Here is a 27,234-nt window from a genome sequence, read left to right as displayed (position 1 = left end):
ATGAGTAATGTATTCTTTCTTAGACCCCTAATGCTGTGTGATACTTAGGTGGTTCTTCTTTCTTAGTACAGGTGGTCCTAGTAAGGTCCTGGTTCCTGTTACCAGTGGTTACTGGTTGTTATCTTTGTGATTACCATTTTATGTTTTACTATTTCATTCTAGAAGTGATTTTATATTCTACATTTTATCTAGAAGTGCTATATCTGAATATGACAGTGGCCCTTGTGGCCCTGTCTTGTGTACATAATCCCTGTGAATATTGCCTGTGCCAGTTGGCACAATGTATATGTGTGATTTTATCTGATGTGTTTTTACAATACAAAAGTTATTTTTATAATAACCCTGTGTGGAGTCTCTCTTGTGGTGTGCCTAGTATGTTGTTGCTGTTGTGCGCTGGCGCAAATGCTTTACACATTGCCTCCGAGTTTAGCCTTACTGCTTGTGCCAAGCTACCAAGGGGGTGAGCAGAGGTTATCTTGGCGTGTGACTTCCTTGCCCTGACTAGAATGGTGGTTTCTGCCTGGCTTTGGCGTCAGCCTTAGCCTACCAGAAATAGCCAGTTCTAACACTCACCTTTTACCATGCATGACATTTAGGGGTCTCCAGGGGTCGCAGTTGAGACCTCTAGCTTGCCTCTTGCTGCCCTTGGCACTGCACTTGCGACTCCTGGCCTCAGAGGTGGCATAATCAGTGCAAAGAACACAGGGATGTCCCGCATCATCAGAGTCAGACTCTAAACTTGTTTTCCACTCATTTTTATTCCATTATAAGTGAATAATAGGTTACCATTCACTAGTAGCGTAAAAAAAGTGGAGCAGCAAGATCTGGACCTTCAGTGGCATCTTAGATACGAAAAATAAAATGGTTTTAATGTATGTTGTGTATGTGGGTGACAGTGAGTTTGAGTGAGAAAGAGTGTTTATGTGTGAGCATGATTGTTTGTATATGGGATCATGGATGTGTGTGTGTGACAAAAAGAGTGAGTAAGTGTAAGAGTGAGTGAGAGAGTGCGAATGAGCGATTCAGAGTGAGGATGAGTGCACAAGAGTAGGTGAAAATGAATGAGTGCAAGTCACTGCTAATGATAGAATGAGTGTCAATAACTAAATGTAAGCAAGCCTGTATTGTTATTCTTGCAGATCTGCTGTTGACGCAGGGGTGCTTGTTGGCTGTAGGTGCATTTTGACATGGAGCACCCATGAAAAAATGCTAGCACTTGCCTCTGGAGGAAATTTTTGCCATAGTTGCCACCTGTGGCAAATTGCTTGTGATAGCATACAGGCATAAATTCTTGGTATATGGGAACACACCTGTGACAAGGTCATGGGGCCTTCCTTGACAAAATGTGGCCCTTGACATTTTAGACATAACCTTTGACATAAGGGACCTCCATAGTGCAAGAGAAGCAGTATTAGGAAAATTCTGACACTAGCTCATTGTGAGCAATGTTTAAGCAAAAGGTGCCACCATGGCAAAATGCTGGTCCTAGCAATGGAGGTAATTTGTGACATAAGGGGGAACCCCTTGGGCCATTTTAAAAATATAAACGGTGAACTAATAGGACTACTGAATTTCAGTAGTTTGGCACACTATGAAAGCAGTTATTTATTTATTTATTTTTAAAGTTTTATATAGTGCAAACATGTCCCTTGTGGGTATCAGTGCGCTCTACATCATGTCCAGAGAGCAGAGACATAGACAACAATAAGGCTCCCCAGATACAGGAGTGGTTAACTGGATATGAGAGTACTAAAACAATAGCAATAAGAAAAACAATAACCAAAACCATAACAGCGAGCAGTAGTCATTTGAGTAATTGACGAGTCAAGAGAGGTACGGGGAGAGGAGATCCTCGGATCTAGGCCATAAATTTGTTCATGAGTAGTACTTTAACTTCTTTCTTGAAATAAACAGTTTGAGGGATTCAGTCTGGTTTCAGGGCCCGGTGAGTTCCACATTTTTGGAGCGATCTCAGAGAAAGTTTGGTTGTAGGTTTTTTTCAGAATCCCTGTGGTTTCAGCTGTAAGGTGCTGGAGCTTCTGGAGGATCTGCAGCTGCCAGAAACTTCCAGCTTCTGAGTGAGGTATCTCTGAGTATTAAAGTGTAGGGCTTTATGGGTCATGCAGACGATTTTTAACTGAATTCTTGCTTCATAAGGTAGCGAATTGAGGGATTTTAAGTCGGGGTGATGTGGTTGTTTCATTTTGATCCCGTCATGAGTCTCGCTGCAGAGTTAAGGGAGGCCCTTAGAAGAGCTATTTTGGATCTGGACAAGCCATAGAGGGTTGACCTACCATAGTCTAACCTAGAAATCACTAGGGATTGCACTGCAGATTTGAAGTAATTGGGGGGAGGAAGGGTTTTAGTTTCCTTAAGATGTTCATTTGAAGGGTCGATCCTTTGCTGACAGCACTTATGTACTTCCGCATGTTAAGGATCTTGTTGAGAATTATTCCCAGTGATTGTGTTGAATTAATAACTTGGGGCAAGCAGTTAAATGCAAATGTAAATCCAGTATTTGTAAAGCGCACAGCTACCCAGAGGCATCCCGGCGCTGGGGGCTGTTGGGAAGATTAAGCGAGCTAATGCCCAGAGTCACATGGTGCTGGGCAGATCCCTGCTGCCGGACCCAGGGATCGAACCGTGATCCCCAGTGTCCGGAGTCAGTCGCTCTGGTGCCACACCTCTTGACAGAGGTTTGTTGTTTCAACCATTCCTCAATGATGGGTGACTGGTTGGGCGGAGCAATTAATAGGAATTCAGTATTGAGTGTGTTTAGCTTGAGGTGGTTGCCTGCCAGACAGCTTTGGTTTTTCTGTAGAGTTAAGTTAAGGGATCTGATGGCTTCAGGGGAGGAGACTTCCAGATATAGTTGAGTGTGGTCAGCGTACATGTGATAGTGGATGTTGGATGAACTCATACCTGGACTATTTAGTGTTTTTTTAAGGCTATGGCTGTTTAGCAAATTTATGTGAAAATTGTGCATTAAAATGCACTAGTAAAGCCCATTTTAAAAATAATTCTCCAGGAAGAGAAACACCCACCCTTTGTTCTCCCCTAGCAGAATATATAATGTTAATTATGCAATTCTGTAACTTCAGCAATGTTAATTATTGTGATGTCAACAGGATTATGGTTATGTAACCACTTCTTGGGACGATGCAGAGTCTAGGATCATAGGATGTCATTTCCTGTGACATCATTAAGGTCAAAGGGGTAATGATGTCACTTCCGCTACCCAGGGGCAGCTCTTCCGTTATGATGGAGGAGCATCGCCCCTCTGCTAAAAGTCTGCAGAGGCAAACGTGAAAAGTAAAATGATAAAAATAATTGTATTATCATTTTATTTTTTACTGAGCCAGAGCTCGCCTGGTTGGGCGGGGCCATCCTCAGATTTAGGGGGAAGTAATGAGCACCGCCAAGTGCGCATGTCGGTTTGGATGGCCATCCAAACCGACATGCGCACTTAGCCTTTCTCCAACCCTGGCTGTGTTACACAGCTGGGAGGAGAACAGTCCCAGGCACTCTCTGAGCACCAAGCCAGGCCAATCAGACCAATCCTGACGCTTCTTTCATCTGGGCAATAATATTCCCAGCAGAGAGAAGCGTTGGAATTGGCATCTGGGAGTCTGCACAGTATGCACCAGCCATCAGGCGCGCAACACCCATTGGGCTCACGGGGCTTCAGACCCCCCCCCCCCCACCCAACCCCCCCCCCCCCCCCCCCCCCCCCGCCCCGTCGTGTGTGTCAGCCCGGGCTGACACAGGTTTGCGGGCTGGCGACGATCGAATTGCAGCCGCACCCGAGTACTTAACAGGTCTTTAAAAGACCATTACCATTAAGACCATTTACTTGTAAATTAGGCTTTTGTTATGTTTTCACCCCTTCTTACAGCCACTCTGTCTATGGTTGTTTGAATAAGCTCCCTCCGAAATATTGTTTAGCCCATGACCCCCCCCCCCCCCGAAATTTGGCTCTAGTTGCCCGCCTGCCAGCCATGGACTGACGGATTCGAGGTTCGGGAGATAAGAGCAAGGCGGTGGTCGCGGGAGCTGCAGGTAAGTACAATTTTATATGTTTTAATTATACCTTCTGTGCTTTTTTTGTCTTTCCCTCGCTGCTTCACCACTTCCTAATGCGAGCAGCCACCACTGCCGCTATCCCTGCCATTTCTGCCCCAAGCACCACACCCAAGGCCTGGCAGGGGCACAAGGGTCTGACACTGTGCACAATCGGAACATCATCCCAGGCAGCAGGCAGAAGAGGAGTGGGTGACTGGAAGGGGCACCCGAGCTGATTATAAATCAGATTGTTCTTAAAAGCGAGCTAAAATTACAAGCCGTTTGCCAAGCACGCTCAATGCTCCTCTCTGGACCGAGGCACCCTGGGCTTGGGCCAAGGTCGCCCACACCAAAAGCCGCCTCTGCTTCAAGAACTGCCGAGATGCCTGGTGCGGTGAGGGCTGCTTTGCTAGTTCTTGCCAGGAGTAGGTTTGCTTGCAGTCTGGCCCTGTCGGTTTGAGAACGTAGCCATTGACTCACTCGCTGCCATCCTGGCACTCCCTGGATCTCATGCCACCGTCGGCTCTCCCCTTATAGGTTAACACGGCCCCTCCGGTAACAGAAGTGAAGCATCTTCTTGAGCAGGTATTTCTGGTTGGAGTGAGTTCAAGGCGGGCGTTCAGAGAGGCGGGCGGTGCACAGACTCCGCAGGTGATGCAAGCCTCTCTCCCACGCCTCCTTATATCGGGTGTCGCGGGTGGGCCGGGCACAGAAGACTCAGGAGCACCGCAGACACAGCCGTCCCCTCGAGCGGCAGCGAGTCACTGAAGACCGAATCCAGCTCTTCATCCCAGAGCACCGCCAACGACGCATCCATCCCACGCAAGGGTGAGACCCGAAGGCAGGCGTCCTCAGCACAGAGCCCACCGCAGGCGCCGCAGGGAGACCGGAAGATGACGACCCAGGCCCCTGCAAAGGACGGCAGGTACCAGACTCCCCGGAGGCCTCACGTCCTCGCGAGCCTTTCAGAATCTCCTGCTCAAATGTACCCACTACTAGCCACTTTCATTTGCTTTTGGTTTTTGAATGTCTCTCCTTCTCTGCCTGTCTCTTTTTCTCTCTCCCTCCCTCCCCCTCTCTCTCTCTCTCTCTTTCTCTCTCTGCCTGTCTGTCTGTCTGTCTCTCTTTAATTATCTCTCTCTGTCTCTCTCTCTGCCTCTCTCTCTCTCTCTCCCTCTCTCTTTCTCTCTCTCTCTCCCTCTCTCTTTCTCTCTCTCTCTCCCTCTCTGTCTCTCCATCTCTCTCTGCCTGTCTCTCTTCTTCTTCTCTCTCTCTCTCTCTCTCTCTCTCTCTGTATATATATATTTTTTATTTTTTTTAACTTGTAAAATCAAATAAGTGCAAGCGCCCAAAGTTTTTCGTAGGAGCACACTGCTGCCTACTCTTGAGACCACGACGTCATCCACCCGACACTTCCTGTCTCCTTCCCACACTCTTGTAGGTTTTGTTTTGGACCTGATTTCTTCTTCTGTCGCTCTTTTCCGGTCTTCCATTTTCCCTTCATTCTCCCTAATCTGACCTTTCTCTTTTGCTTTGGGTCGAAGCCTGGGGATGGAAAAGAAGCCCGAGTCCCCACAGAGGGTGTAAGTCTGGTGCCCCACCGCGTGCACACTCACATTAGATACTGGTCCATGTGTTAGTACTAGCACTTGGAAAGAGTACAGTAATAATTGCAGAATCCCGGGGGATAAGGCGTTCAGCAACATTGCTGGCAAACAGTGTATCACAATTTACGTTCTCAATTAGCATGTGTTTGTTTACTCCGGTAGCAGCCTGAAGCTAGGATTTGAGAGGCCAACAGCAAACCTATAAATTCTGGGAATACGGGCAGACATTTTGTGTTATAGTTTTACATCTATGGCTCCCTGATACCCAGGATCTAGTCCACAATACAGCACAATAATGATGTAATTCCGGAGACCTGCATGCCTCTCAAACGCATCTGCTGCAGTCTAGGCATTCACACATTGATGACAATGACAAATGCCCGTGATCAAACACATTCCCAGCAATACCCAATAGTGAATGTTTGCATTTCACTTGGAACGTGCAAGGTCCCTTGCAATACATTGTAGTAATGGGTATTTCAGCTAGATGACAGGCACCAACTGAACCCAGAACTCTAAGGTTTCTTAGTTTCATGCATAAGTCATTGATCTATCCAGATTTTGGCTTTGCATTCTGGTACTTGTAGTCCTGTTTTTAGAATTATATCAATGTACGAAGTGAAAGGAAAAACGTGTACTGGGGAACAGCAAAGCTCTGGTGGAGTTTCAATATATTCTACATGGAATGGAGAAGCCGATATCTGAAGTACATTTATTCTAAATCACAAAATCAGAGCAGAACCAGAGGATTTGCCAAAAAACATGGGTTCCCCATCTTCAGCTCTGATGAAACAACCACCCTATTTATTGTATGTTGACAGACAAACCACCAGTGACCCCAAGGCCTGGTGGTATCGCTGGCAGACATGGCGGTGGAGCACATGCTCAATCTTGAATGACTGCTCTGCTACCATGCATTGCATAAACTTGGAAATGGTGGTAGACTTTAATTCAAATGAATGCATAATGTTGCTGACCATATCACGTTAGGTAGTCGTTTTTTTGGGTCTCTGCTGTGTTCCCTCACTTTGGGGCTACATTCCCAATACCTATGTCTGACGTGAAATTTCTATCTGCTATGGTGGACGTCGAACATGTTCTATTCAAATGTGCTACGTGGCTCCTTCCATTTTGGACGCAGCTACTTTGGAGGGGAAATATCTGGCAGGCAACCCTACATCAGGTGCCGTTTCACCCGCTGTCATGTAGGCAATCCAGTCATGAACACAAAAATGACAGAAACAAAACTTAGAACCAGGCTATACTGCTGCCCCTCTACATAGTGTGGTCGGCGTAGGAGTCTCGATGGTGCAAAGAAGAGAAACACAAGGGCCTTTTGTATTGAAACAAACAAATGTGTCCCATTACAAATGTCGTTCACATACAACACTGTAGGACAACAATATGCCCAAAGTAAACGCACAATCGTCACATTGTCCTTTTTTATGGAGGTCTTTTGTGCACACACTGTGTACACAAGTGTTTTCTCATCCCAGACAGCTGCTTCAACGTTTTTCACAGTTAACACATGCATATGGAGATGTTTAAGCATTGTAAGAAAAGTAACTTTTTTATTGTCATATAGTTATGCTTATTCGTCCTGCTAAGCGTACTTTTCTTATCCGATGCCTGTTTACCAAGGGACACACATGTCTTATGTGAAACTCGCACCCAGTCCAGGCCTTTAAGGTACCAGCATTTTGCAGCAGTGTGGCCAAAGGTAATACAACAGTCACATTGAAACAATCACTTGATCAGATGAGGTAATTCATGTGTGCAGGACACAGTAATAACAAATGTGGAACCCCCGTGTGTTCCCCCAAATAATTCCAACACATTACTCTGCAATTTTACTCAATGTGATAAACTTTGACAACAGTGTGTTGGTTCTATGTTAGTAAACTAACTTGCCCAGCTGTGTACAGGTGCATTCTGGTACTTGTAGTATTTTCCCATTTGCAATGAAGGGCTACATGTGCAGAAATACAAAATCAGTTAAAAGAACGGATGCATGGGTGGCTCCCTGTTCATTCTTAGCAACCAGAACATTCATTTCAATCTCTTCTTAGCCGTAGTCATGTTTTCTATTGAATTAATTTTGGTACAATCGGGGGGCACTCAAACTTTAGCTTCCGATGTTAAAAGCTAGAGCAACGGGTGCCATAGAGGTCTCGCATTTGCAACAGTTGGAGCTATTGGTCTTGTAAAGGACAATGCTTTTTAGGTCTCGCATAGGCAACGCATGCGCTGCCTCTACGAGGCATCAAGTAGTCAGTATAAGGGGTGAAACGCCACCCATTGAGTTTATATTTGTTATTTAGCTTGCCATTGGTTAAACCTGGCATTGCTATTTTTATGTAGCTCATTGATTGGCTGGGGGTTTGAAACACCACTTCCGTTCTGCTTCCGTTTTGCAGGAAGCAGCACGGACCAACTACAGTTTATTTCCGCTGCTGCCTGTTATCTATTCCTCTAGGGACTACTTGTTTTTTAATTTGTGTTCAGCGCACCATGCCCGCTTTCACTTTCAAAGCAGGGACAATCGCGGTCGCCGTCATGACTGTTCATCCGCCCTCGCGCTCTCTCTTATGATAACTAAAATTTGCAACAGTTAAGGGGTTAAGTGTATCTCCTTCGCTTAGACTAGAACTGTCTGAGCTGACGAGGATCAGTTTCCTTGAAGAAAATATTCTCAGTCGAGCATTTCAGCACTCGTCCTCGTGAAATGCATCATCTTTAGTAAACACAGCGCTAGGTGCCGGGTCAGCGCGCCACGGCGGCCCGGCTAATCACTTTATAATTAGATTTTGCCAGTCAAGATGGCGGCCGCGGCTGAAATGTACATTCGCGCAGCAGAATACTTTACCACCGGCGAAATAAGTGGCCATTAAAATGAAAAAAAAAATGGGAAGGGACTAGTGACTGCTTGAGGCGGTTCTTACTGCCACTGCTACTGAAGGGAGGAAGGCAATTTTTTCAGCGCCTCCCCAAGAGAGCGCAGAGAAAACCAGCAAGAGCAGTCGGGGAAGTACTGATGCTAGGTGAGTGTTTCTTGTCCCTGACGCGTCATGTGAGATGTGACCGCACGGCGCCGCCTGTTTTTGGTGTGCAGGAAGTGGGTACCTGGATAAATTCAAGCAGAACTACCCACCTGTGTTTGTCAGTCACGTCTGGAAGGAGTCATACTTCTCATGTTACCCCAGCAATTTGTAACATGCCCCATATCACAGCGAGGCTTTAGAATAAACTCACACACCAGCAGAGCTGACCGAACACTTGACTTTGTTAAAATGCCTGTGCTAGTTTATAGTCGATCCAGTGACTCAAGTCAATTCCCAGTCTTGAAGGGTACCAAGTGTAAAATACCCGCGCCCTGGCACTGATATGGATTGGAGGTGAGGGAAAGTTAAGGTTCGTCCCCCCACAGCCATAGGATAGAACGACTCCACTCACCTACAATAGGTTGGCCAACTGTGGGAGTACATGCTGTGATGTCACAATTGCTGTAGCCTCTCAACAATTGTTTCTAACGTGGAAGTGTTTCTTTTTAATTTATTGGTTTGCCTTTAACAAAAAATTACAATCGGTCATTTGAGACATTAAGCACAAGTTTAGGTTTGCCGGGACAGTCCTGTTTTTTCCACCTAAGTGGCCCGAGCAATGTCTCTGCCAGTGCATGTGTGCTTGTCCCCATCGCCTCCTCTCCTCCCACGTTCTCCATGTTCCCTTCACGCCCCAACAGCGCTCTCTGTATTCCTTTCATATTCATGCCCCCACCCAACCCCTTGTTGTTTTCATATTCATCCCACAACCTTCACTGTGCTGACTCTGCCCTTACAGGCCCAACCCTCCCGTTTGTGTTTATTCTTCGAACAGAATGCAGCCTTTCACACAAAGCGCAAACTCCTAATCCAGTGGTCCAACCATGCTCCGCGCAGGCCTTGTGGGACTTTCCTCCAGGCTCTCCCGTCTGCCTCACCCGGTCCGCAGCTTGTCCACTGCAGCGGTCATCCCGGTGCTAGAGCCTAACATTTAGGATAACATGGAAAGGCGTGTGCAGCATTGGCGCTAAAGGCACTGCTCTATTGTAAAATGTAATTGTGTCTTTGAGTTTTACCAGACAACAAATAGCAGATTGTATCGATCGAATGTTTATAGGACGAAATGCATGCCGCAATGATAACTTCCAGGGCTATGGCAGGCATCCTTCGGGTAGCTGCGCGCTGTACAAATGTAATAATAATAATAATAATAATGCTGGTATGCTTTGTAGTAGGAGCTGTTCACATGCAGTTTGTGTCGAGCCATGATGTGGTTGGTGTATTGGGTCACTTGCTTTCTCTATGATCATCCTTCACTTGTAACATGTGGGTTTGATAAATTAGTAGTGTTGTAGTGAGGTGCACAAGTCAGTGTATTGGGCAAGTGCAAGATTAGAGGACAGTCCTAGAGAGAGTGTATGTTGCATTTGTTCTGCTGTTAGATTTATGCTTCATCTGCCCGCGGTCGGTGACAAATTCACACTTTGACTGCGGTATTCTTCCCTGTGTCTGGGATGGTGCTAAGTTCAGCCTAGCGTTGTGATTTTTAAAATGCAGTAGTGGGTAGATCTGTCGATTAGTCATACACACATGATAAGATCGATGACAACTCTGGCCATCACACAGAAGACCGAAAGACTCTGCATATAGGCTGCACTACTACCCAACCCATTTCCAACCAAGCACAATCCAAAGAGTAGAGTGCCACCATCCTGCAAAGCGCTGTAGTACCTCGTCCGGCGGGATGAAGCACTATATAAATACAATGTAATGCATGTTAATATCTTTAATCTTGATTTCAATGTTGGATCCAACTGTATCAAATAAGCAGATTGCAGTTGTCTACAAGTACAGCCAAGCACCAGTACAGTCTCCTCGTTGACTGGGAGTGATCTGCTCATCACACCGTAGGGAGGAGTAGGAAATGTGCACAGATCGAGTGCGTGTGTTTGAACTTCCTCTTAGCCCTTTGTTTGTTCGTGTGCCTAATAAAATACAGCATTGAGCACTATTTGGGCCCCGGTACTGTTTTTTTGTGAAAAACACGACGATATACCAGGAGATATATATATATATATATATATATATATATATATATATATATATATATATATATATATATATATATATATATATATATATATATATATATATATATATATATATATATATGGCAAATTTGCATATATTATAGTTATTTTTTTGCACAAGGAGACCCATCGTGCTGAACATTGAAATGCACGTTTTTCTATTTTTAGTGATTTTAGCAGATGAATCGATAGAATAGTAAATACCCACACACTGCGAAGCAGATGCAGAAACGACTTTCATTGCTAGCATGTGTACTTTATCGACCTAAGAATGGTGACTAGCCACGTTGGCCCTGCAGAGATTCAGATCTGCATGTGCAGGGTGCACACAGAAGGAAGCCGAGCCCTAGCGGTATCTCACTGGGATCGGAACTCAACTGACGGCCGTTTGGTTACAAGTACATCTGTGCAGCAGACCCATAAAGCCTCTTGCCCATCACAAGCCCCACTTCCCCTAAGCCCCGCCGAGTTATCCTACAGCTCCAGGAACATGTGATCTGCTTGTCTTATTGTATAGAAAATCATCCGCAGGCAATTCAACAACGCGAACGGTCTGACTGTGATAGGAACACGGGGTCTAGTAGTGGTCACAACCCACCTCTGCAGGGGCTAAACCTGCCCTGTGTGCATTCTCACTGTAATTGCATCGGGAAGACGACCCCCTTAGCTGTCTTGCTGATTGGTAACTGGACTGTGTACCCTACACATCGCACACAGTTTTTTTGCAGCAGGGGCATTAACTAGGTCTATCGCATGTCATTTCCCTTATATATTCTTCTGTTTCCAAGTTTTCAAGATAACATGTAATCGGAAAGCTGCGTGACTGAGTCACATGCAGGGACTGTTTCTCAGCTAGGCCTACAGCGCTGGAAGTGGGTGGAGGGGGGTGTGTCTGAGATCGTCAGTAATGATTGGTCCGTCTTAGGAGGTGTGTTCGCTAAATCCTCCTCTGAATTGAGTCATTCAGACACACCGCATCTGGAACGCAGCAGAGCGCAACCGCGGTGAAACCAGACGGCTGGGACCCTGCAGGCCATGTCCTAATGGGGAAGTGAAAACTGTGAACACAGTCACCCTTTCCCTCCTCCCGCTTTCCTCCCTACACTCTGCTCTGCCTCATGTATTCCCCTCACCCACCCCCGCCTTTCCGCCTCCACTGCGCCCTTTATCCCGCACCCCTCCCTCTTGTTAAACCCCCATCCTTCTTGAACAAAGTAGAGTGCGGGTTTCTTGGGGTGGCGATGACGTCAGACGTGCACAGCTAAAGCGAATAAGGTGCACAAACAGAACGCGAATAAAAGCGCATTTTGTACTTTCGTAGGGTGACCAGACTTGGATAGTCGCGGTTTTTCATCGGCTGTCCCCGCAGATTTCGGTAATTTTGGCTCATGTCCCGGTTTATAGAGGGGGTCGACTGAAAGCATTGAGAGGCACTTTTTTTCGGTGCTATAAGGCTGTGCTAGTGAGCAGCTGTTATAAGTAATCAGTTTAATTAATATGTATGATGTTGGTTGTAGAAATTACATTTTATTTTCTTAATGCCTTTTCTGTGACCTTAAATTGATGAAAGCTGTAAATCTGCACCATTCTGTTGATGAAAAATGGTAGTCCTTCTTCTTTTTTCCTAAAATATCCCGGTTTTTGGTTCTCAAGATCTGGTCACTCTAACTTTCTGGGCAGTTTCGGCAGCCGTGCAACATGCTGGAGTTGGGCCTTCTCCGTGGCCTGCGAGACGTCGTGATGGGAGGGGGAGCAGTCCGTCAGGCTGAGATAATCAGATAGCCGCAATGGCATTAATATAGCGCTTCTCACACGGTGACTCTAAAGAAGTGAATCCTTTCACTCCAGAGTAATATTACCCCAAAATTACACAATACCCCACCCGAGAGGTGGGATGTGGGTGTTCCAAGCACTGGGAGTTTGTGATAGCCTACAAACTTGTGAGTTTGTGGGCAGTCACAACATTTCCATCCCCTTGTCCTGCAAGTGTTCAGAGATTTACTCTTGCCCATGGCATTCTCTATCCTTGTAAAGGGCCAACACACTCTCCTCAACTTGGCCTGGGATCGAGCTCCCAAAAACGACAAATCCTGAAGGTTCAAGCAGGACTTTTGGAACTTGATGAGGAGGTTCAGGATGCTCAGTGTCTGAAAGATGACATCCAGCCGACCGGTGGCCGGGCTAGGAAAAATACATGGATGGACCAATTATCGTGATGCCTTAAGAAATACACTGCTAATGGAAACCGCCAACCAGAAAAGCTAGAATGTTTGTAAATACTCTGTTTTTTTGCCCGAATATAAGTGTAAAAGGGGGAAGAAGAATCTCAGAGATCTCCAATCTTCCTTCAGAGTCAGGATCTGTAGGAGATGTGTGGATATGCATCCTCCACGCCAAGAAAGCTACAGATTCCTGCAGGAAGCTAAGAGGGTTAGTTTTCTGTGTGATATGCATCTAGAAGTTCATGATTCCCACGAGGAAATGTCCTTATTTAAATTTTGTGATTATTTTGGGTGGTTTATGGCTTTGTGAAAGTGAAATTTTACTTTTGTCTAGGACATCATCAACTTCTGGAAAATCAGATTCCTCACAAAGGTTTCATGACACCTTTCATCCATTCCCCGAAATGCAGCCGATGACAGGAGTCGGCCTTTGGTGGTCATTCCTCCTCCGAATCCTACTCAGGGGGATTCTGTGATTCAGTGCAGGAACTGAGAGAGGCATAGTGTGTGTATAAACCCTGTCAAGGAGTGAGCCTGATGCCCACAAAGGGGTTTGGGATGGTTCACCCCCTTAGAAAATAAGAGAAAAGATGGCAACAACTATGCATTATATATCCAATTGTATACGTTTTTACTCAAAACTGACTTTGTGCTTACCCCCATGTTGCTACTTCTATTTCGATTCCAAGCGTCACATACTAAAAAAGGGCACACAGAGAACTGTCTACATAACAAGCATTAGAAATGCAATAGGTCTCGCAGCATTAGAGTTAGTGCTTTTAGAATTGTTTATGGGTTTTTTTGTAAATCTTTAGCATGAGGTTGAGGGTGAGTGAGGGTGAGGGGTTGAGGGTGAGTGAGGGTGAGGCTGAGGGGTTGAGGGTGAGGGTGAGTGAGGGTGAGTGAGGGGTTGAGAGTGAGGGGTTGAGGGTGAGTGAGGGTGAGGGGTTGAGGGTGAGTGAGGATGAGTGAGAGTGAGGGTGAGTGAGGGGTTGAGGAATTGTTTATGGGGTTTTTTTGTAAATCTTTAGCATTTTTGTTTCCTGTAGCCAATGCTAAAGAATTTCAAAAAAAAAAGCCATAAACATTTCTAAAAGCTCCAACTCAAATGCTCCGAGACCTATTGCACTGTGTGAGGGTGAGGGGTTGAGGGTGAGTGAGGGTGAGGGTGAGTGAGGGTGAGTGAGGGGTTGAGGGTGAGTGAGGGTGAGTGAGGGGTTGAGGGTGAGTGAGGGTGAGTGAGGGGTTGAGGGTGAGTGAGGGTGAGGGGTTGAGGGTGAGTGAGGATGAGTGAGAGTGAGGGGTTGAGGGTGAGGGGTTGAGGGTGAGTGAGGGTGAGGTTTCGGAAAATGGCAAGCATTACAAAGAAGGCCCCAAGGGCTACTGTACATGGGTTAGATAGCCAGGACACTGGCCCAAATCATTGGAAGGCAGACAGCGTAATTAAATAAAAGAGTATATGATGAATAAAAGGCTACAAGTGTGGCCAGTGGGAGGATTTATCTATGGAGAAATATAAAAAAAAAAATTAGAATGCAACATTCAAAAGTTAGCAGCCACAGAAGCATGAGGACAGAGTAGGCATAAGGTATATTGATGTGGGACAGGAAAGTAGCTGCTTACCCGGAGGATAGTGGGCACAGCTGGTTCTTCATGAAAAGAGAAGCATAATGCTGAACACAGTTCTACGTGATATGCGGCATCGAAAGGGTGTCCAATGCAAATAAGCTTTGGTGCCAAAATTTGAAAAAAGACATGGCAATAAATAAAAAAATAAAAAATAAATAAACAAAACGAAAACACAACCACAAAAGAAGTGGCCAATAGTCATAGTAGCTAAAGCGGTTTATTAATGGAGTTATGACTACAAACGATTAAACAACAGTCTTGGCTTTGGAATTAGAATGGTTGCTACTGGCTTATGTTGTGCCCCAAAACAATCTAAAAGTCCCATGGGGATTTCCCAATGCCAGGGGAGCAATCCTACTTCCGCCTACGCTTTCTTAGACTGTTGCGACTGGGGAGGCACTTCTAAGGAAAGATTGAGGAACTTATCACAGTAAAAATGTAGTACCTTGAACCACAACAAAAGTGTGCCAAGCAACGCTAATGATCTTGAGTAACTTTGCAAAGGCGGCTGCAAGGGCAAGTTCTGGCGAACTCTTCGGGTAGATAAGCAGCTTGTACACTTGAATCCCGGAAGTGAAGACTTCCACTATGTGACTAATTATATTATATGGATTTTGTGTGGGGCCCCGAACTTGTATTTGCATAATGTAACTCAAAACAACTCTTTTCATGAGTGAACTGCTCTGCTGAACAGTGACAGTGCTATTTACACAAACGGTGTCATCAAGGAGAAGAGAAATAGGGCCAATGAAAACTTTATTTCAGTGGTCAAAAAATAATGGCTTCATCATGCAAAAACTGGCAGTAGAAATATTCGAGCTTAAAATACCTTTTAAAATATGTTGACAATCTAGGCATTGGATTAGGCAACATTTTGGTGCCGCTCAGTGGGCTACTGGGTGTGGAAACATTCAGCTGATGGCTGTGTGGTGTTTTCCAGATTATGGAAATAAAGAGACTGAAAAGAAGGCAGTCAGTAAATGCACCCAGACTACTCCAACCTCCTGCTCACAGCTCATTGTACAAGTAGCCCGCTGGGCCACCTTTACAAAGCAACTGAAGATAGGGGTGGGTGACCACAGAAACAAAAAAAACAAAACATCAGAGCATATAAATTGCCGGTTGGGGAAGAGCTGCCTCTGGATCAATGGGTTCGACTGCACGCACCTGTGCACAAGACAAGAAAGAAAGGAAAGGAGAAAGGGCCGGAGAGGGGGGTTAAGGTGGTTAATGTATGACAGGTATGGTGGAGCACGGTCACGCTGGATAGCTTCAGAAATGGGCGGACTATGCCCGCAGGTCAGTGCAGTGCCCCCTGAGCCAAATCATAGATGGGGCAAAGTGAAAACGTCCTCAGCACACTGAAGAAAAACACTAATCATCAACATTTATCTTGTGCTAATTAATGTTCGGCAACCTGTTCTGAAAGAAGTCACTGGTGTAGGCTGAAGACTGTCCTAGGTTGTTGGTATAACTGTACCTAGAGAACACATATAAAAGAAAGCATGTCCAAATGTAAAAACTGGTAGCCCGTTCCGGGGAGTTACCAGCTGGGCGAGACGGCAAGCCATCTAAACGAGACGCACTGGAGTGAGTTAAGTTGCTTTAAGGCTGCATTCAAGTCTCTGAAGGGCTTGTGCAGCGGTGGATCGAAACCTGAAAGCATGCCCAGCGGCGCGGGGAGAAGCACAAGGGGGAGAGAGCAGCGCAGAGGGGCGGGGGAGAAGGACATGAGAGAGAGACGCATACCTGTGTGAGACAGCAACAGGGAGTTCCTTCAAGGTAGGCTGGTGATGGTGGCGGGGGGGGGGGGGCAAAAACGTGTTAGGGTATATAGAGTGGGTGCATACAGAGGGACACACAGATATGCCAGGGGAACAGAGACAGGCCGGAGGATAGACATAAAAGAGGCATAAGCGGGACAAACGTGGGACGGAAATCAAGACGGGGAAAGAAACATGTAAAAGGAAAGAGGTCAACAGAACCACGGGGTTAAAAACAAGCCTTTCACCGTAACACGGCGGGCAGGGGAGGGGGCGGAGAGGGGAGAGGTGCGACACGGCAGGAAGACGGAAGGAAGAGAGGGGAGGGGGAGGAGAAATGCGACACGGCGGGAGGGGGCGGAGCGGGTAAACATAGACGAGGGGAGGAGAAGAGAAGCACCGTTGTGATGGAAACGAAAGCATAGAAAGTAAAGAAGAACAAGTCGATGAGAGGGGAGGGGGGAGGAGAAATGCGAGACGGCGGGAAGGGGGCAGACATGGCGGGGAGGGGGCGGAGCGGGGGAGAGGGTGTGTGTGTGTTGTTAGGAGACGGACATGCACGCGCCCGTGACTTTTAAGGTCAATGCGCATGCGCATAAGCTTAATGCGCATGCGCATTGACCTTAAAAGTCACGGGCACTGCAAGGAATCGCCACGATTCCTTGCAGTGCAGATAAAGAGTGGATAACTCGCAATACTCTCGCCTTGCTCGATGCGCATGCGCATCGACAGGCGAGACCTAAAAAAGGACAAGTTAAGCCCCCTTCCAACAACGCGCATTGCAACCCCTTGACAAGCCACAACAGGAAGGAGAGCATGCTTCCTACATCTTTAGCTACCTCGCTTTACATGGAGAGGAAAGAATGAGAGAGTAATCATAAGGGGAATCTGGTGAATAGTTATTTATTTGACACAAGCAGCAGGATATTTCTCATAGAAACACTGTTCATAGAGAAGGGTGATAGTTAGCATGGTATGTTGATGAGGGAAGAGAAAGAAAACAAAGTGGATGCTTGAGGCATTTACCGAAGAGGTAACGCCAGATAACAGTTTACTTTTACAATAGAATAATTTACAATTGGCGTAGTAGATGAATCCTTGGTTATTTATTACCTTCTGATCATATAAGATAGCTCCCAAGGCTGGCTTTGAACTCGCTGAGCATGGGTCATGCATGGATATAAGTACATCGTGCATTCCGTGGAGGATGAGCAACGGGGTCAAGATGGTGGATGGTTAATTCCTGATGAGTGTGTAGAGGGTCAAAATATCGGAAGGGTAGTCCTTTGTAAGATCTTGGGCCACATTAAAAACAATTGAGAACAGCTGTTTCTGGCCAAGAGATGCAGATGGCCGTCTTCATGGTTACTGCACTAGATTCCAGTAATATTCGTTTTCATATGTACATATATTACTGGTTTAAAGTACAACGCCATAAAAATGTACATGCTCCCAAATTTATGACAGCGCGCTCCTCAGATGCCCTCATTCAAGCGAAAAACTGAATTTGAACTGATTACCATTATTGTACGTAAACAAGATTGTAAATAACAAATTAAAGAGCACAATAAAAAAATGGAATTAATACTTTAAGTCAATATAGTCCCTTTACCACAAGAATTGGAGCCTATAAGTCCAACAGTGCAGTGCCTGACCGGCTGTGGAGTGCATGGAAATACATTGCAGTTGGTACCAGTCAGATGGGAATGAATGGATAGTGAGGTAAGAAAGACAAGTAACTGGTAGAAAGAGCAGAGGATTATTGTGTAGTTTGTGAGTTTTAAGGAGGCTGAAGGTGCACATGAAATATATTAAATGAGAGGCATCGGGGATGAGGACATAGTGATGCAATTTTTTAAAATACTTGGATTTGTATTGGTTGAGAGACTGAGTGTGTTCTAGGTGTCAGGGTTTTCTGGGGTCCTACATTTACTCCATTTGCACAGTTCATTCTCCTGGTTCCTTTGCCCTCAGTGAACAGAACACCGCCCTACATTTATGTAAACTTTATAAGCAAAATACAGAGACAGCCTCTTGAGCCCTCAAAGAGCACATCACAAAGTCATCAGGACATTGAGTCAAGCTTGTGTGCCCTATTTAAGCATACTCCTATGGGCCCTCAGTGACTAGAGCCCTCTGCACCTGTAACTTCAGTGAGCAGCTCGCTCTGCAAGGCTCCTGAACTCACTCAGTGAGTAGAACAATGTTCTAGGCCTCTGTGTCCGTTGAGGGTCCTGTCTTTTGAGGAGATAAGCCAGATCGTTTGCCCTCAGTGAGCTGAGCATATTGCGCCAGGCACTAGCGCCCTCTGATCACTATGGACTCTCTGGGACAACGCTCTTCCTCTTTCTGTCCCAGCTCCGTCTGAGCTCACACATTTCCAGAACAGCGACAGTAAGGAAAGCCAGCCATGCATCATTTCTGACTTGTGATTCAGCCCCATGACCGATAATGGCAACAGAAAGCACAAGAGATGGATTAAATAAGGACACACAGTAGGACTGCCAACGGGAGGACTGGGTTAAATAAGGATACACAGTAGGACTGCCAAAGCCTGAAGTGCCAGCGCGGCATTCTAACTGGGAGCACATCTGACCTCATGCATGTTGCTACCTCCTTCTGTGCAGACGCTCAGGCTTGCAACAAGCCATGTGTGATCTTGATCTTGTGCACATCCCCCAAACAACTATGAAGCTGCAAATCGAAGTTGGGACCCGAGGACTGCTGTCAGCCCAGGAGAATACAGTTCTTATTTACTTGAACAATGAGGGATGATGGCTCTGTGTTGCAGGGCCCTTTTCTTCCCTAAATGAAATTTCCTATACCAATGTCTTTTACATGTTACAATAAGATTTGGAAGTGCATCAAGAGAAAAGGGCGCCATGCCATCAAGTCTTAAACAAGCATTGGCAAAGCCAATAGGTAGTGATGCCCGAGCTATTGGCCTTGTCAATGTGAATGTCATTAATCCATATTGTCTAGCAGCACATCTGCTGTTCAGCATGGCTGAAAGTCACTGAAAAGCTCAGAATCACAGGATGTTGAGCTAACGCTGAGTCTCTTTGCCCCCTCCCCCCCATGTTGAGTTTATTGTCCTGCCCCTCCTAACACAAAAAGCACTATGACGTCGCCTGCTTTGACCGGATCATAGTGCTTTGTTCAGTTACAAGGTCACTGGCACCCAGTGGAGCAAAGGATCAGGTTCATGTGTTGCATAAGCATGTGCATGCCAAGTGATCTACCTTAGTTATGTGATTGTAAATCTGATCCCCCAAGCTAAATTCAACCAAAACTACCATGGAGTAGAACTTTGAGAGAACTGAGCCGGAAGCTTGGTGCTATGAGTCCACATCTAAACAAAACAGTCCAAACTACCTAGACTTCAATTGACTCTTAAAAATTAGCATCTTTTTTTGAGAGTTTCCACAAACTCCAACACGGATTAATGACTCTTGAATGGTAACCCACAGGAATCCATATGACCATTAGCTGACTGATGGACATGGTTGACCTCCAGTCCGAGCACTAGAATCGTGCACTATCCACTGGTGGTGCCACGAGGGTTCCCACATGTATATTTTATAAAGAGCTTTGACGTCATTTACAAACAAGCAAATAACAAATAGGTCAGTACACTGAAAAAGGAGCTCTGAGGTTGGAAATGTTGTGGGATAACTGCGTGTGATCCCCTAGCATATCTTTTACGCATGCAGCATAGTGTGGATAAAGAGTCGTGCATCGCTAATAATCACTAACAGTACGCATCCCAGAATGTTTTTTTGTTTGATGAGGTCTACGTGAGTTTTGAGGCATATTTTGACATCATTCACAGGAAGACCCCTTTAAGAAGCTCGTGTCAGGAGGATAAATCAAAACTTTTCTTTTAGCTAGAAACACCAAAATATTCTGGAAGTCTGCCCAGTCCAACAGAAGAACAAGCTCCAAGACTTGGCACTTGGCCACCAGCAGAAGATGTTTCTGTTTTTCAAACTAAGCCTTCATAGGCCGGCCTTAAAACAAAGCAGACAAGAGAAGCATGCAATCATGACCCCAACATCACAGCAGCTGGGACCTGGGCAGCCAAGGCAACTCCCCTGTGTGGCCCCTAAGCAAGCTTGAGCCCTGTGGGTTACCTCCGTATTCCCTGGCCTTGCTTTTCTCAAAACCATTCAGTTCAAAAGGCCCCCCAAAAATGTCCGTAGGTCCAATAGTGGTTACAGCTTAATGTGCTCACACTGCACCAGGACAGAGATGAGACCAGACACACGGTTGTATCACGTCTGATTCAAATATGGAGACAACTAATCTGAGGGCTTCACCCATGCATGAGGCGGGGGCACAAGCCAGTCACAAAAGAACACAGCTCAAGTGATACATAATGCAATGTCCAGACAGAGGAAGTGAAAAATACGAGACACCACTGTATGGCCAAGAAGGATCAACCACCCACTAATGGACATACCTGGTTAGAGCCCTAAAGTAATTTACAGGTTTACATGTAAGGGGAGGCGGGAAGTGTCTGAAAAACGACTACATTTTCACGGGTGTGGATGGCTGGCAAAGTCTGTAAGAACCGCGCCATAAACCGGAATTTCCTGCTCAGTGAACTCTCTGAGAGTGATTGATCTAATGGGACAGGCACAGCTTAGCTTGTATTGAAAGAGTCCTTTTGAAAGTGCCTGCAGGGGGTATTATACACGGTTCTCCACCCTGGTGCGTATTTAGATGTAGGGAAACGTGCTTCAAATGAATTCCGAGCCTTTGAATTAAGGGAGCAGATTGGTGGGGTTCAGAGAGCAGGCAACACCTGCAGGTAGAGAGAACAAGCATTTGCAATGCAATAGGTCTCGCATTATTAAAGTTAGAGCTATTGGCATAGTAAATGGCAATGCTTTTTATTTATGTTTTTGCTTTTAAAACATAAATAAAAGGCATTGTGATTTACAATGCTAATAGCTTAAACTTTCGCAAAAGTGAGACCTTTGCATTGCAAATGCTTGTTTAAAGGACGCCCCAGACACTTCTTCCCCAACCTACCAACCTTCAGCGATAGGACAAAACTGCAAGCTTATCTTAGCAAGTCCATACCTGAATACAGCGTGCTTGGAAGAGCAGCACATGCGCTGCTCAGGATTGAACTAAAAAAAATTCAGTTTTAATAGGATTATACAATATGCTCGGGTATACAGGAAAGAGCTGGCAGTGTTGGATAGTTGTCAGGGGCTATTCATTCGCAATACCCTCCACCATGACCCTCCCCACAACACTGTAAGGGTCGGGTCAGATGGCACAAAGACTGCGGATGGCGGCGCTGCAATGAAAAACAAACATGCCGCCCGGCGTCATTCTGTCTATCTGAGGGCAATCTGCGAAGTGTGTGACACTGGTGGCTAACACCGACAAACAGGGTGGTAAGTGGCTGAAACTACTGTCTACTTACAGTGATGGTTTTCACCCAGAAGCGTGATTGGCATGTCGGTGACTCGCACTGCAATTGGGCTGCTGGGTGCTCATGCCACGAGTGAGCTACCCCTACGGCAGACTTCTGTCCAGGCTGCTGCTGCTGTCCTCACGGAGTCCTGGCAGCCGGCGCTGTAAACCGACAGTGACGCCGGTCAGTCATGGCTCTCCATTAACCCGTTCACTGCACTTATTCCCTCTGCCGGTTTGGAAATTGTAACTGAAGAATGAATGCTGCGGCGTCCTGATTATAATGGCCTACAGCACTGAGCAGTGTGTGGCCGGGCCATCACGTGCGAGCAAAAGCGCCAGTGGCGTCACTAGGGTTGGTGTCACCCAGTGCGGGTAACTCATGGTGTCACCCCCTCATGACTTAACCCATGAATCCATCATTGACCTCCTCCGAGTCCGCCAGTGCCAAATAACGGGCCCATACAGAATGGTTTCAGTGCTGAATCCCACATTGCCCCATCCCTTGTCAGCCCCAGTCCCCACCTCTCATTTGCCCTTATTCCCTCAAGGTCCTGGACCTGACAGTGGATTTTTATAAGACTTTGGAATTTTAACTGATTATAGGCTCAGCTCTTACAGTCTAGGATCTTGTAAGCTTTGGCCATAAACATCAAACTTATCCCCTCAGGTTATTTATACATGTCTTAAAGTCTCAGGGAATAGACAGCAGAGCTACCCTTTAGCTTATTCACACCTTAAAGGCACGGGGTGGGGGGGGGGGGGAGAGGAACTCTATCCCTCATGTTACACAGCTTTTAGTCTTACAGGCTAAATCCTTAAATAGCTGGGCTGCCACTCAGGCTATGCTATTTTACAGCTAGAGCACACAGACAGCAGAGCTATCCCTCATCTTCATAGAGCCTTTACAGGCTCAGAATACTTACTTGTAACAGGTAGAGCCGAAGATAGGAGTATAACTTCCACAGAATACACAGATACCACTTGCTAAGACCGTTAACAGAAGCGTCATGCCTCAGGCACTACAGACCACGCAGACTCAGGACTGATACCTTACAGGTATCGCATGTCATCATCAGGCGCTACAGACCATACAGGCTCGGGACAGATACCAACCACTATCACACAGGTATTGCACGTCATCACTCAGGCGATACAGACTATACATGCCCAGGACTCGGACCATACAGTCATTGCACAGGTCATACAGGCCAAAGCTACAGGCAGAAGAGGTACGATTCACGTGGCACGGTCCAGCGGCGTAATGAAAACTGTGTGCCCCCACCAAAGTAAGTAGAGGTAGGAGCCGCGCTCTGCACCCAGTCAGGAGCTCTCAGCCTCTTAGACCTGATGCCCGCCACCGGTACTCAGTGCCAGGGGGCCCCCTGGAGCTCGCTTCCCCCCCCAACCCCCCCTGCTAGGGCTGCCAGTATTATTGTTACACCCCGGCACAGTCCTCACTAATTCTATTTGTGTTGTTTTCTATGGAAACATATGTTTTGAAAGACATGCTGCGTCAATCTTGATTTTTCTCATTATCTCAATTCGCACACTGAGTTTTCACATTCGTGCTTCAAAGGCTGATAACTGCATCAGAGCAAAATATATATATAACAAACACACTCTTTCGACTTGTGGTCTGTTCATTAAGAGGACTGTCTGGAACTAAACACCTGTTAGACCTTGGTCTTGGCGCTCGCACACAGACACGTCCAAGTGGAATCTTCAGAGCACACACAGCTCTGCCGGTGCACCTCAATCCCTGACCGTAGCACATTCATTTGCTCCAATAACGCAACATGCGCGCAGCTCTGATAGTACAGTTCTATCAAGCTCCGCAGAGCATATTGCTCTCATTAGTGAACGGTGCACAGTGAGAGCTGGGTGGGCAGGGCCAGGGTGCAGAGGCGAGTAAGAGTGATTGGGTGAGAGGGCCTGAGAGCTGGTAGGGCCAGGGTGCAAAGGTGGGTGAGAGTGATCGGGGCAAAGGTGAGGAATGCGGGATGTCAGAGCCGAGCAGCCTGGGGAAGGATGATGGATTGGAGTGTGATGCCCACCCTGGGTAGGGAGTGGAGATACTCCTCAGTGCCTCAACTGCTGCCGTGCTGCCGGTGCTGGGTTTTCATCCAGCAGCGCGTGCATGCTGAGACTTCAAACCGAAACTAAAAGTCCCAGAATAGAAAGAGCTGTTTGGTTTAAAAGCCAAGACTGACGGATGGCGCCAGAGGACACACAGACCCGCCTGGAAGCTCTGACTCCCGCCCTGCAGGCTCCTCTACGCAGCCGGTGCATGACCCTCTGAACGCACCTCTAGGCGCGGGGCCAGAGGCCCGGGGAGGCTGCAGGTTCGAAGGAGGCTCTGGTAGTTTGTGTGCGGGCTGCCCGGAGGCAGCAGGTGAAGGCGTTCTCTCTTGCACATAGGTCTCCCAGTGCACCTCAACCAATATCCGCAGTGCCTACAGCCCTTTTACCGCTCGTGAGTCCCACCCGCAGTGCCTATAGCGCTTTTCCCACTAGTGAGTCCCACCCAGTGTAGTGGACGTAATCAGAGGCACTCACGGTAGATAAGTGAAAGGGAAGTTAAGTTTATTATGATAAATGGAAGGAAAAGGCTCACAGGGAAAGAAGGCAGGGCAACATGGTTTCTCAGTGACAGAGGCCGGCAAGTGTACATCTCCGTCCGTGACCCTAGTCTCCAAGCAGTGGCTGTCTGCTACAGCCACAGAGCAGTCGCACTCCGCCCTGCCCCCACCCCACCCCACCCCACTTCCTTACCTGCTGGCGCTGGTGATGATGGCCGAAGAAACATGGCAGTGCTTACATTTTAAGCACGTGTAGTAGTGGGCGTGGGCAATGAAAACAGTGGGTCCGGGAGCAGCCACGTCACGTGAGTGACGTTTCCCATAATTTGCGGCCGCCTTGGCGCCTTAAGTAATTAAATTCTGGAGGGAGCCTACCCCTCGTGTGTCCCCCCGCATCACCGCCGCAGCCCGGTACAAACCGAACATCACCGCCGGCCTGCGACCAGGAAGTCAGGCAGGCCGGGCGGGACAACCGGAAACAGGAAGTAGGAGGGCGGGAGCCCACCCCGCCTCCCACTGAAGAGCCGCGGTTGTTTAGAGCACCGGAGCAGGCAGGAGCCTACCCTGCGCCCCGGTGCCGAAGGAGGGAGGAAGAGTCCTGCTGCCGGGCCCTGCAGCTGCAGATGAAAGGAGAGCCGCTGCCGCATCAAGGAAGCCGGTGAGTGGGGCTTCGCCTTGTTGCTGAGCTACGAGGGCGGGGGGCATGTGTGTGTGCGCGCGCGTGCGGCGGGGGGCTGTGTATGTGTGAGCGTGCATGCGTGTGTGTATGTGTCTTGGAGTCTGTGTGTATGTGTGTGACTGTGGGGGGGGTAGGGGGTGTGTGTGAGCGAGTGTCTGCCTGTCTGTATATATGCGCGCGCATGTGCACGGCGCGGGACGGAACGTGCGCGTTCGCGCACCCAAATCTGTCAGCAAAAGCTCGTAACACTTTCTTGTCCTTCATTCCCCCGAGTCAGACAGCTAAAAGTCTCCACCTGGACGCATCCTTCGGATGCTAAGTCCAGGCTCGACCTAAAAACAACCTCGCCTTCACACAATGCCAATCATAACAGCACTTATAGCCAAATAACAATACAGTATAAGAATAACAGTTCTACAGAATGCGCGTTTATTCCTTCTAAAGTATGATTGAGTGTTGTGAACCACCAATTGCATATAGTGCTTTAGTTGACCGCTGTTGTAAAGATATTCCAAAACCATACCATACTCCTTCCCCCAGAGTCTGCCATACTCCCATACTCCCATGCACTGGCAATGCCCATAGATGGTATGACTGTGATATCCTAGGTTGCCAGTGACGCTAGCAGACAGGGATGTACGGCCAGGGCTCACGTGGCATGATGCTTCCAAAATCAAGGTGCGCTGGCTAGGCTTTATCGCGGTCGCTGGCGGGTGGATCGCAAGACAGCCACTCCCAAGCCCCCAAATCAGCTTGCTGTCAGGTTATTATGCAGTTGACTCCTCTGACCTTATCACAGTACTTAACAGAATACTTGCTCTGTATGTCATGTTTTGTTATCTTCAGTGCTTACTACCAATTTTATGAATTTGCAACCTGAACGGTTCGGGGGTACAGAACATTTTGACCAGAGTGATAATTGTTTGTTGGCCTGGTATTTGGTTGTGTTTCATATTTTTTAACGGTGTGTCGTATTGTTTCATGACCTGCTAAATCTTGGATCTCTGAGGAGAATTCTACGTGTGGAATGGATGTGTGTGCCGAAGCGCGCCACCATTTGCTTCGCTCTGTTGGGTGTACGGTTGTCCATTGCTCGGCTCTGGTAGGAAGTGTCCCTTTTAAACCACAGGTCGGAAGTGGTCACCCAGCATCAGCTGGGAGTACTACAGTTCCGGAACTGCCCTCGGTGGTGTTTGACACGTAAACAAGGAAAACAAAATCACAATGTGGGCTATTATCTTGAGTAAGGCTTTAAGTGGGATGAAAAAACTGGGGGGGTCTTCCAAAGGGGCGTGTCCGATGTGATTAGGGCGTGGCTTATAAAATAAGCTAAAAATCCGTGTTTAGCATAGTGTGCGGCTGACTGGTAATTTGTTGCTTCCACATACATGCCAACATTTCAGGAGAGCAAAGTGGGAGATTTAAAAGAAAAAATCGGGAGAATGGGACTTTGAATCGGGTTACTGGCATGTATGGGCTTTGGAAGTGTGCTGCTGTAGGATCGGACATTTGAAACGTAAATGCACGTTTTTTTCTGACCAGAAGCATGGAGCATAAGGCAGGCAGAGAGGGTGATGCAAGTGTTGGGCACTGGCCTGGCAGGTTGTTGGCAGGGCATGCACCCCCCACCCCCTTGTGGCAGCCCGGGCTCAAACAGGTTCCTCCCCCCAGTACTTAGCAGGTCTTTAAAAGACGATTCCCTTGTTAATGAGGCTTTGTTGGTTTTTCACCCGTTTCAGAGCCCCTGCATCGCCACTCTTTGTTGGAAGAATGAGCACTTTACACAATACCAAGCCCTGTCAACTGAAACTCCAGAGGAATCAGGTTTTTGCTTGTAGGAATCGGGAGGCGGGAGACTAGCCTTCAAATCAGTAGTCTCACGCCTGAATCGGGAGGGTTGGCATGTCTGCTTCCATCATTGCATCCAGATATATAATGCAACACGTATTATTACACTTACAACAAGCTAGGACTTTGGCTTTGCTATGCATAAGATAAATAAAGCTTTGTTGTACAGATCGTCAGTTCTGAAATGAGATTGTGAAAGAAATAGAGCGAGTTTCTTTGCAGCTGTTTCAAAGGCAGTGAAGGGTGGTAGGTACTGTTGCAGAGGTAAGATTTTTTTTCAT

General features: G+C 47.0%; 1 protein-coding gene across 1 annotated transcript in view; it reads left to right on the top strand.

Moving 5' to 3' along the window:
* The first annotated feature begins 4,467 nt into the window (after nt 1–4,467).
* Nucleotides 4,468–27,234, top strand: part of LOC147662590 (purine nucleoside phosphorylase-like) — a 65,544-nt gene continuing 42,777 nt past the window's right edge. The window contains exon 1 of the mRNA XM_086951058.1: nt 4,468–4,987. Within this exon, the coding sequence (XP_086807184.1) occupies nt 4,956–4,987 (32 nt within the window). The 5' untranslated portion in view covers nt 4,468–4,955. The remainder of the gene's footprint in view (nt 4,988–27,234) is intronic.

Source organism: Lissotriton vulgaris, unplaced genomic scaffold (assembly GCF_964263255.1).
Source record: "Lissotriton vulgaris unplaced genomic scaffold, aLisVul1.2 SCAFFOLD_2230, whole genome shotgun sequence".
Taxonomy (NCBI): domain Eukaryota; kingdom Metazoa; phylum Chordata; class Amphibia; order Caudata; family Salamandridae; genus Lissotriton; species Lissotriton vulgaris.
Note: the sequence above shows the minus strand (reverse complement) of the source record. Positions and strands in the feature narration are given on the sequence as shown.